The sequence below is a fragment of the Carlito syrichta genome, unplaced genomic scaffold, assembly GCF_000164805.1.
Source record: "Carlito syrichta isolate Samal-C Ts95f unplaced genomic scaffold, Tarsius_syrichta-2.0.1 Scaffold303157, whole genome shotgun sequence".
Classification (NCBI taxonomy): domain Eukaryota; kingdom Metazoa; phylum Chordata; class Mammalia; order Primates; family Tarsiidae; genus Carlito; species Carlito syrichta.
In genome coordinates, this window is record NW_007247253.1 from 86,383 (window position 1) to 98,558 (window position 12,176).

The following is a 12,176-nucleotide window of genomic DNA, read 5'->3' on the forward strand; positions in this document are numbered from 1 at the left end:
ACTTCAACTCAAAAAAAAAAAAAAAAAAATTGAGTTTTTGACCGGGTGTGGTGGCTCATGCCTATAATCCCAGCACTTTGGGAAGCCGAGGTGAGAGGATTGCCTGAGCCCGCAGGTTTGAGACCAGCCTAGGCAACTTGGTGAGACCTCATCTCTATAATAAATTAAAAAATTAGCCGGGCATGGTGGCGCGTGCCTGTAGTTCCAGCTACTTGGAAGGCTGAGGTGGAAGGATTGTCTGAGCCCAACAGGTCGAGGCTATGGGGGCCGGGAGTGTGGCACTGCCCTCCAACCTGGGTGACAGAGTGAGACTCCAATTCAAAAATAATAATAAAATAAAATTGAGTTTTCATTTTTAACAGTATATGCATATAGTTTTAAAAAGCCAAATAATTTGACAAGACAAAAAAGCTTTAAGTATTTAATTAAAAATTAAAAAATAATTTGACAAGGAAGAAATGGTGAATTCCTGCCAATTTCACCCTCCTTTACCCCTAGACTTTATTTCCTGCTTTCCAGAATAAATCATTTTCAATCTTTTAATTATTTCTTTCTTATCTCCCTCCGTCTCTAAATAACATGTTTATACCACTGTTGCTTGGTATTTTCATCATAGGCATTATCTGATGGTGTCCCAAGGAGGAAGATCAAGATATTGTTCCCTGTCCCTCTGCCACTTCCCATGACAGCACACATTCACACTTCCTGCTGTCCTTCCTGTTTCTAAGAATTTTGGCTCATCACTTTGGTTAGATTAATATCAGGGTTTACATTACTATAACCATGTAAATACTCTTCACAGCTGAGCCATATAGTATACTGTGATTTTGTTTTCTTTCTTTCATAACTTTTTCTTTTCTGTGGAATCCTATTTTTTACTGTTGTTGATTTGCTTAGCTGTTGATGTGCTTATTTTCTCCAAATTCTCCTCTAGCATCTAAATCTCATTTCTGTGTCCAGGCCCATCTAGGGGTTCTGTTCATTTCATCTTCTTGGAGATTTCTGTGCTGGAGTCTTGGTTCAGTACAGTGCTGTCGTCCTGAGATCAGCTTTGTCATCATCGTGGGGGTTCCCTCTCCCTCCATCTCCATCTGTTTTGGTTTTCCCCTTCGCTGGACCCTTTTCTTTCTCCTTCTTGGTCTGCTCCTGCATTTCAGGAGAGTACATCCTACAGTAGCTTCCTAAAGAACGGAGAATAGAAAGCACATTTTTGAGGTCCTGTACATCTGAAAATGTTCTACAGGAGTCAAACTATTGTCTGTAGATGAAATATAGCCTGGTGCCTGTTTTATATGACTCCGAGAGCTAAAAAGGCTTTTTATATATATTTTTTGAGTTGGAGTCTCAGTCTGCCACCCAAGCTGGAGTGCAGGTGGCATACCCATGGCTACTGCAGCCTCGACCTGCTGGGCTCAGGCAGTCCTTCCATGTTAGCCTTCCAAGTAGCCGGAATTACAGGCATGTGCCACAACACCAGATAATTTTTTGATAGAGACGAGGTCTCACCAGGTTGCCCAGGCTGGTCTCAAAACCCTGGGATCAGACAATCCTCTTACCTCCGCTTCCCAAAGTACTGGGATTACAGGCATGAGCCATTGCATCTGGCTTCATTTTTTTTTTTTTTTTTTTTGAGTTGGAGTCTTACTCTGTCACCCAGACTGGAGTGCAGTGGCCGCTTCCGGCCACCGCAGCCTCGACCTGCTGGGCTCCGGTGATCCTTCCTCCTCACCTTCCAAGTAGCCGGAATTACAGGCATGCGCTACCACACCCGGCTGATTTTTTTGATTTATTGTAGAGATGAGGTCTCGAAAACAAGAAGAATGTGCAACAGAGACCATATGTGACCCACAAAACTGAAAATATTTACTATCTCCACTGGACATGGTGGCTTACATGGGTAATCCCAGCACTCTGGGAAGCTGAGACTGGAGGATTGCTTGAGCCTAGGAGATTGAAACCAGTCTGGGCAATATAGCAAGACCTTGTCTCTACACAAAATCAAAAAATTAGCCAGGTGTGATGGTGCATGTTTGTAGTCCCAGCTACTCAGGAGGCTGAGGTAGAAGGCTCACTTGAGCCCAGGAGGTCGAGGCTGCTGCGGTGAGCTGTGATTGTGCCACAAGCTATGGGCTACAGAGTAAGACTCCGGCTCAAATATAAATAGCCTCTCAAAAAGGTGGTTTTTCATAAGACATTTGGGATCTAACTCAACTTGACCTCAGCTCAGTGATAAAACTTGACTTAGACTGACTTGAAACTTTTTTTATTATTTAGGATATTTGCCATGAATATTCATGTTTCATGGATTTTCTGTTATCCTTTTATTATTTCTAGCTTAATTCCACTGTGATCAGAGAGTATATTCTTAATGACTTCAGCCCTTTGAAATATGTTGAGGCTTGCTTTATGACTAGTAGGTGATCAATTTTGGTATATACTTATGGTCTCTAGAAAAGAGTATTATCTGACTGGGCACAGTGGCTCAAGCCAGCACTTTGAGAGGCTGAGGCAAGAGGATCGTCTGAGTCCAGGGGTTGGAGACCAGCGTGGGCAGCTTGACGAGACCTCAGTTCCGCAATAAATCAAACAATTAGCTGGGCGTGGTGGCACACGCCTGTAGTTCCAGCTACTTGGAAGGCTGAGGAGGAAGGATCACCTGAGCCCAGCAGGTCGAGGCTGCGGTGGCCGTGAGCATGCCACTGCACTCCAGCCTGGATGACAGAGTGAGACTCCAACTCAAAAAAAAAAGAGTGTTTTCTGAACTTGATGGGTACAGTGTCTACATACATATGAATTACATCAGGCTTGTTAATTACATTGCTCAAATCTTCACTATCCTTTCTGGCAATTATTTTTGTGCTCATTACATCAGTTATTGAAAGACATGTGTTAAAATCTCCCACTATGTGTGCAGACTGATCTATCTCTCCTTTAGTTCTGTCAATTTTGTATTATATATCTTGAATCTATGTCATTGAGTCCTACAGATGTAGAATTATCTTGCCTTTCTCGTTGGCCCTCATATCACTTTACAGTCTTCTCTTTATCTCTGTGGGTGGCCCTGCTTTAAAGTCTATTTTGTCTGATGTTCATGTAGTTATACCAGATTTTATTATTTTATCTTTTTCCATCCTTTTATTTTCAAGCTTTCTCCATCCTTTCATTTCAGTATGTCTCTTGTAAGCAGCATATAATTGGGTTTTTGTATCTTTCAAAATTCAATTGGACAGTTTTAGCTTTTAATTGGTATATTTAGTCCATTTACATTTAATATTATTAGGGATATGTTTGGTTTTAAATCTACCCTTTTATTACTTATTTTCTATTTGTCCTGTCTGCGATTCTTGTGTGCCTTTTTTTCCCTCTTTTCCTTCCTTTATATTAAAAAATGTTTCTGTTTCCCCCTTGTTCTAGCTTATTAGTTACACATCTTACACGCTATTAAATAATAATATTTTATACTATTTATTAATAGTATACTATACTGTTCTTTTCATGGTTGCAAGTCTAAAGATTACAACAAGCTATTTCATTACTCATAAATCCCCCCAGGATAAATTAGGGGACAGATATAAAGGAGGGAGACCTAATAGTAAATCAGAAAACATGTATTAATACAGAGCGTACTAGAATGCCATGGAAGGTTCTATTTTTCCATAATGGTGGATATTTTTCATGTTGTACCTTACATGTCTTTGTTTCCATAAAAGTCAACTCCTGAGCATTCATAAGAAAGGGCATCAAAGTGAAATGCTCTCAGAATGCATTTTCTTTACCTTCTTAACATTCAGTTCTGGTTTGTTGCTCCATAAAAATTCTAACAAGCAAAATATTCCCCAAGTGGGATTTATTGGGATCATGTGAAGAAAAAAGTGATTATGAAATTTGCCATGGTGTGCATATTTTCTCTTTCCTTTTCTTTTCAGTTGGGCAAAGCATGTAGCTGAGAAAAATGGCTACTTGGGCCACGTCATCCGCAAAGGCCTCAACGCCTACCTGGAGGGCTCATGGTAAGCTTGGGACCCACGCGGGAGTAAGCTTTCCCAGCCCTTAACTTTCATTTGATGTAGTCTTATGGGACAGAGTCTCAAAACTGCAACTAAAAAAACAATTTGCTGGGAACTCCAGCTTCCCAGTAATGATATTCTGAGTATCATGGACTGATTGGCTGTTGATTGGAAAACATAGTATTTTCATGTTTAATTATACACAAAAATTAGTTCTCCAGGGATGTGTCCACATTCATCAAATTGAGAGACACTTCTCTTTCCTCTAAGCTTGTTCTTCTTGGTTTTAGTGTCTGGAGACAGCACAGGGGATCTTAGGGGAGACCTCTGCTTCTAACTTCCAGGCCATAGGAAATCCAGGAGGTCCACCTGGTTCCTAGGTCAGGCCTTGTCCTTCCATGGATATTTTGTTCCATCTGCCATGCCTGGGAGCCTGGGATTCCTGGAAATTACTCATCAGTGTTCAGTGTCATAATCACATGCCCCGTTTCTTTTTTTTTTTGAGTCAAAGTCTCACTGTCACCCAGGCTGGAGTGCAGTGGCACACTCATAGGCACCGTAGCCTCAACCTGCTGGGCTCAGTTGATCCTAACACCTCAGCCTTCCAAGGAGCTGGAACTACAGCCACACACTACCACACCTGGCTAATTTTTTGGCTTGTTGTAGAGGTGAGGTCTTGCCAAGTTGCCCGGGCTGGCCTCAAACCATGGAGATGCCCCCCCATTCCTAACCTTCTGGGGGAGTCGAAAACCTCATCTTGTCCCGTGTGGGATGACACATGGCCCCTGAGGACTCATAAACACCCTATGTGTGACTACTTGTTGATTTCGCCAGGAGACACAGCTCTGTGTTCCACTTGATTTCATTTTTTTGCCTTCTGTCAGTTCTAGCCCTCCGTCTTCGTTTTCCCTCGGGACACATTTTCTTGGCTGGCTTATTGCTCAAATGATCTGGGCATTTCAGTAATAACTTAAAAAGATATGCAAATCAGCATATATGCCCTTGGTTCACTGCCTCGGAGACATTAGAACAGACCTAGCATCGATCACACTCTGATTTGAACCTTAATTAAAAATTAAATTATAAGTCCAAAAGAATGGCATTTTCTCTTTTAGTCCATGGCTGCACACGCAACCGACAGATAGCATCTCAGGAAGCAAGAATCTTAGGGAACACAGGGGAAATAAGCCCAGTGGAAAAAGCACCGAATACAAATGTTTGTTATTATCATCCTGTGAAAGTTGGTTCTCTGTGGCCTCACTTTGCACAATTGAAAAGAACTTTTTTTTCTTCAGGAAATTACTGTTTCCCAATTGTAAATATACCTTACAATTGTGGGGATGCTTTATCTTGTTTTCCAAGTGAATTCCAGTTTATAAAACTCCCAAATTTGACTTTAACTCATTCTCAGCCTCCCAACTTCTCACCCTCTGCTCCCCACAAATGTCTTTGGGTGAAGTAAATGTCCAGATATCAAAGTGTTTATAAGTAGGGTTTTCCCAAAGGGAGAGCACACTCGTACACACTCCCCAGCACACCCCCTGCCAAGACGTCTGATACTGTTTTTCTCATAGATTCTAGGTGCAGTGTCTGACACCAGTAATCCCAGCACTCTGGGAGGCTGAGACAGGAGGATTGCTTGAGGCTTTCGAGACCAACCTGGGCAACAAAGTGAGACCTTGTGTCTAGAAAAAATAGGAAAATTAGCCTGGCGTGGTAGTACCCATCTGTAGTCCCAGCTATGAGGGAGGCTGAGGCTGGAGGATCACGTGAGCCCAGGAGTTTGAGGCTACAGTGAGCCGTGATCGTTCCACTGCACTTCAGCCTGGGCAGCAGAGGGAGACCAAATAAACATATAAATAAAAGAAAGAGAGTGTTTGTTAATAGCTTAGCTTTCTTGCCTACTTTTGAATTTAACGTCACGAGGCACTTCAGCTAGTCTATTTAAAAATGTGCTGTGACGGGCTAGAAGAATTCAGATTTTTGAGGCTTGCTCTCTTTCTTAGAATATAATACTCAGCCATAATGTGGGATTTTTGGGGGGTGGAGGGGAACTGAAGTGTGTCCTGTAGTGTTTGCAAGTTTTGATTCAGCTCAGCAGGTTTTACTGAGGACACTGCCATCCCAGATACCTGGGCACAAACTTCCAGGGAGGCCTCAAGTGGAGCTTGGGGAAATCTGCCTCATCTCTCTGGCATGCAGTCTCTCCCGTGGCCCAAAAGAATGCGGGCAGATCCTTGAGCCTTGTACCTGCTTTCCTGCTGCCCAGGAATCCTACCTACCTCTTTCCTTCCTTCTGCTCTTCCATGGACCACGCTCGTTCTTTATGAGTGATGGCCCCTTCACTTGTACCCCAGCACACGGGGCCCCTGGGAAGTGCATTGAGTGAATGAATGGAGGTGAATAGGGGGACCAGCTGTCACTCCAGGGCCAAGAACAGCAGGTAAATATCACCAAGGATTCTGAGGAGGTGTGGGGAACCTAGGACAGCCTTCCACGGTAGAGGAAGTGGATAGTGTGGCCTTGAAGGATGGATAGAGTTTCCACTTTAGCCACACAGGGAACAGCATTTAGGGTGAAGGGGATTGCGGAAACAAAAGCAATGAGATCAGAAAGTCTGCGTGTGTCTGTAAAGCTGGAGTTTTGAGTGGCAGGTTACACATTGGCAAAGCAGTGGAGTGCCGTTATTTTTGGCTTCATTTGTGAAGCAGTGGGTACCCATTGATTGTTTAAAAGAGGGTTGTGGCGTGACTGAGCCTGTTGCTAAGAAGCTTAACAAAAGGACTGGGTATGGTGAGGAGACGGGAGAACCTGGAAGGAAAGCCAGTTCAAACCCTGGTACGGGGAGCTGAGCATTTGAACTGCAGATGCAGCGTGAGTCCAACGAGTCTCCTCTTTTGTCACATAATCGTTGGCACATGTGAAATATGTGATATGTTTGTCAGTTCCAAAGCATAGCCATAAAGTGAGCTGCTGCAAGCCTACCACCCCACTTCAGGAAATGAACATTGCCAGTGCTGTGACGCCCTGCATGTCCCTCCCAGATTAAAGCCCACCCCACCCCCGGGGCCCAGAAGTAGCCACTGTCCTGTCTTCTTGTTGATCCGCCCTTGCTTGCCTTATAGTTTTGCTATTTATGGATATATTCTTAAGCGGTGGATTTAGGTGGGCTTACTGCTGACCTTTACATGATTAAAATCCTATTATATATAATTCTTAAACTGCTTTTTTACTTAATACTATGTTTCCAAGATTTATACATTTTGATGCATGTACCTGTCAGTTGTGATAGACCACAATTCATCAGCCAGTTCTTCTGTTAATACATATTTGGGTTATTTTCTCTTTTTTCTTTATCCCTTCTCCACCCTCCCTCCCTTTTCTTTTCCTTCTTCCTTTTTTCCCCTCCCTCCCTCCCTCTCTTCCTCTCTCCCTTTGATGTGGCCATGCACATTCTTTATGTACCTCCTGAATACACAGGAAGAGTTACTCAAGAATGTAAACTTAGGACTGGGGGCTCTGGGTCATGGGGGAGGGGCATGCCAACTGCTTCCTAAGTGGTTTTACCAGTTTACTGTCTTCCCACCATGTATAAATTTATTTCCCCATCCTCTTGCCCATCTTGATACTGATACTAAGTATTATTAACCAAGATAAGTCTCAATCTGGATTTGAGATCTCTTAGTATCAACAGGAAGAAACATCTAGTATCCATTACAGTGGGAAAAATCTTTGTCAAAAAATATTTGGGGGCTGGGTACAGTGGCTCATGCCTGTAATCCCAGAGCTTTGGAAGGCCAAGGAGGGAGAATTACTTGAGCCCAGGAATTCAAGACCAGCCTGGGCCACATAGTGAGACCTCATCTCTACAAAAAAGATCAATAAAATTAGCTGGGCATGGTGGCAGGTGCCTGTAGTCCCAGCTACTTGGGAGGCTGAAGCGGAAGGATTGCCTGAGTTCAGGATGTCGAGGCTGTGGTGAGCCAGGATTGCACCACTGCCCTCCAGCCTGGGTGACAGTGAGACCCTGACTCAAAAAAAAAAAAAGAGATATTTGGGGCAAAGTGCTTCCATCCCTTGCTGCTCTCCAAGTCTTCAATCCCTCCCCAGGGGTTAAATAGGAAACCTATATATGTGTTGACCTTCTTACACCCCACCATACCTTTTTGTGGTACCATCTATTTTGCTGTAATAGAACTAAATCATCCATCAATGTCCCCGGTCCATCCCCTACTTTCATTTTTGTGTGAGTGAATTTATTCTACGTGTTATTTTCAAATTACATGTGTCAGTCTGATGAGCTTGTGCTTTTCTGTGTTGTTCCAAGATTTATATGGGATAATTTAAGAGAGGAGCGTCATTGAGAAAAGGGCTTTTTGCTGTATCGGCATAATAGGGAAGATAATGTTGTCGTGCCCGAGGCTATCCTCGGACCCTAGAAGTCAGCCAGGGAAAGGCCGGCTGTCATGTTTCATTTCTCCTTGCCTTACCCCTACATGTGTTTTATCTGCAAGCTACGTGTTTTATTGTCCTTTGTCTTAAATACACCCAAAATACATAACCCAGGATGATAGCCAGATTATAGTGGGCTTCAGGCAAGACAAGTAGGCATGCAAAGTCCCAGCTAAAAGCGGTTCGCCTTTTTGCAGCAGAGCAGGAATCCTGAGTTCCACTGAGACCCCAGGATTTTTTCTTTTCTTTTCTTTTTTATCCTTCTAGTCTATGCTGCTTCAGGCTTTGGCAGAACAGAGCCCAGATAAAATAATGTAACAGTTTGAAACAGCTCAGAGATGCTCAAATTCACAGTTCACAGCAAGCAGTCAAAAGATTGATTATTAAGATATGTCATTATAAAAGTTCTAGAAATGCATGTGCTGAGTCTGCAATGGGAAAGTAGCAAGTATGCTCCTCAACTCTTGTTTTTGCAGTCCTCTCCTTTCTGTGCCCCCGCCCCCATCCCCAACGAAATGACTGTCAAGGGGACAATTCCACTTTCGAGCACTGGAAATAAAGCTTGAGGGTGGGGTGGACTTCCTAAGCCTTGATGAAATTCATGGAAAGACAATCTTCATGGAAAGACAATCGCTTTGTGTCTTGGCTTTGGGCTTCCTGCAGTCAGCAAGTGCTGGTTCAATGCCTGCTCCATGAATAGTAGAAATGTCTGTAATTAATACCGTCTGATGGTTTCTGTTGAAGCACAGTTAAATGTGCTGGGAGGCTCATGTGGATAGGGTTTAAAGAGGTGTTGTCTCAGAGGTTTTAATAAGCTGGGAAGGTCTGGTCTTGAGTGTCCAGCCTCTACCTAAAGCTCGCTCCTTAATCTACGGGAACATGGATTCTACAAGATGGCCGACAAGGGTGGATTTTCTGTTCAGTACTTCCGTGGGCGTCATGTACTTTTTTAGACATATCTTGTTGATGGATTTTAGGGCCTCTTCAAAGGAAATGCTTGCAAATTCCATGACATTTCCTCTTGGTGTGTACAATGATTGGACAGGAGAAGCCTTCCTGTAAAACTTGTTCCTTCTTTCACTCCCCCCCACTACCAAGGTACCCTTTTTTTTTTTTTTTTGAGTTGGGATCTCGCTCTGTCACCTAGGCCAGAGTGCGTGACACAATTATGGCTCACTGTAGCCTCAACCTTCTGGGCTCGTGGTGATTCTCCCACCTCAGCCTCTCGAGTAGCTGGGACTACAGGTGCATGCAGTCATCCCCCGCTAATTTTTGTATTTTTTTGTAGAGACGTGGTCTCACTATGCTGCCCAGGCTGGTCTCTAACTCCTGGGCTCAAGCAGTCCTCCCACCTCGGCCTCCCGAAGTGCTGGGATTTCAGGTGTGAACCACTGCTCCCAGCCAAGGTAGAGACAAGCTATTGTCTTTATAAAGTTTATCATAGTGAGTGTTCTTACAGGGAGTGTCACCTCCATTCCCCCCCCCCCACCCCATTCTAACAGCCAGTCTACTGGTTTCTGCTGTCCAAAAAAACCTCATTTATAACATTTATTACAATTGTGGCCACAGAGAGCTCTGGGTTGCAGGGCTACACCATCTCCTTCCCGCATTGATCCCTAGTGGAAACTGAGACAGTGGTCTCAAGCCTGAGTGTCTCTGAAGAAATGTTAGATTATAAGGCTTTAGATTATCTGGGCATGGTGGCATGTGCCAGTAATACCAGTTACTCAGGAGGCTGAGACAGGAAGATCACTTGAGCCCAGGAGTACAAGGCTGCAGTGAACTATTATCACACCACTGCTCTCCAGCCTGGGCAACAGAGGAAGACATCTTGAATAAATAAATAAACCCTTAGGAACAGGGCCTTGCTGCAGCATGATATGGACTTTCTGGTGGAACCCCCTTGCATGCCCTCTGTCTGTGGTCTTAGGTCTGCCCCGAGGGCTCTTTTAACCAAACAGGATTTTTACAGGCTGTTAGAAAGTTCTGAGGCATCTTTGAGGCCATTGCTGCAGCTGCGCTTGTGGGCTTGTTATCTGGCTGGCCTCTGCAGGAGACACTGCTGGGCCAACCTTAGCACGAGTCATGGCTAATTGGTCAGCTGCTGTAGGCATCTCAGAGGCGGAGAAGGGGTAGCAGCCCCGTGGCAGGTGACCTCCAGTGTGTCTGCCTGAAGGTCTGACCATCCTAATTTGATCCCCATCACCTCTCTTGGTCTCCAAGGAATGGTCTGCCGGAAGCGGCTTTTAGCAGTCAGAAGAGATGATTTCGCTTTTTCCCATCACCCAACCTGCCCCCACCTTTGCCTAAACCGGTTCCCAGGTAGAGCTAAAATTAAGAAAGAGTTATGAATATCAGCTACCGAAAATGGAAAGTAAGCTTTAGGGACAACTACTTATGGTTAAAACAGATTTAACAGATTTTTACTCTTAAACTGGGTAAAGTATAGAAAATTGAGGGAATCAGATAAATGAAAAGAAGAAAATAAAAATGACTTGCAGTCTCGCCACCCAGAGATAAGTATTAGCATTTTGGTAGATAATTCTTAGGGTTTTTTTTTCCTCAGCATATATCTATTTGCATGTGTACATGCAATTGTGCGTTCAATTTTATTTTTGTTGTGCAAAAATAGGGTGTAACATTTAATACCCTGAATGGAGCATTTTGTATAAACATTCTGCTATTTCTCTTGGGGTTTTTTTTGGTTTTTTTTTTGAGTTGGAGTATCACTCTGTCACCCAGACTGGAGTGCAGTGGCTGCTCCCGGCCACCGCAGCCTCCACCTGCTGGGCTCCGGCGATCCTTCTGCCTCAGCCGTCCGGGTAGCTGGAACTACAGGCGCACGCTACCATGCCTGGCTCATTTTGATTTATTGTAGAGATGAGGTCTCGCTGAGTTGCCCAGGAGGGTCTCAAACCCACGGGCTCAGGCAGTCCACTCACCTCAGCCTCCCAAAGGCGTGGGATTACAGGCTGAGCCACCGAGCCTGGCTCTTGTTGTTGTTGTTGTTGTTGTTTTGAGCTGGAATCTCACTCTGTCACCCAGACTGGAGTGCAGTGGCCGCTCCTGGCCACCGCAGTCTCGACCTGCTGGACTTCGGCGATCCTTCCGCCTCAGTCTTCCAAGTAGCTGAAACTACAGGCGCGCGCTACCATGCCTGGCTTATTTTGATTTATTGTAGAAGATGAGGTCTCGCCAAGTTGCCTGGGCGGGTCTCGAACCTGCGGGCTCAGGCAATCCACTCGCCTCAGCCTCCCAAAGGCATGGGATTACAGGCTGAGCCACCGAGCCCGGCTGTTGTTTTTTAATCGAGGTCTCATTCTGTCACCCAGGCAGGATCACAGCTCACTGCACATTTTGCTTTATATTTTTGAGTCAAGGTCTCACTCTGTTACCCAGGCTGGAGTGCAGTGGCATGCTCCTGGCTACCACAACCTCAACCTGCTGGGCTCAGGCCATCCTTCTGCCTCTGCCTCCCTAGTAGCTGCCTCCCTAGTAGCTGGTGCACCATCACACCCGGCTAACTCTTTGATTTATTGTAGAGACGAGGTCTCACTGTGTTGCCCAGGCTGATCTCGAACCCCTGGGCTCGGGAAATCCTCTCACCTCAGCATCCCCTAGCGCTGGGATTATAGGTGTGAGCTAGCATGCCTGTGCCCGGCTGCTATGTTTCTGAATACTTTTCAACACATCATTTTTTTTTTTTTTTTTTTGAGT

The 12,176-nt window shown here is 44.6% G+C and overlaps 1 protein-coding gene across 1 annotated transcript in view; it reads left to right on the forward strand.

Moving 5' to 3' along the window:
* SEL1L3 (SEL1L family member 3) overlaps window positions 1–12,176 on the forward strand; it is a 123,559-nt gene that overhangs the window by 86,109 nt on the left and 25,274 nt on the right. Inside the window, exon 17 of the mRNA XM_008057938.2 lies at window positions 3,927–4,010. Coding sequence (XP_008056129.1) covers window positions 3,927–4,010 — 84 coding nt within the window. The remainder of the gene's footprint in view (window positions 1–3,926; window positions 4,011–12,176) is intronic.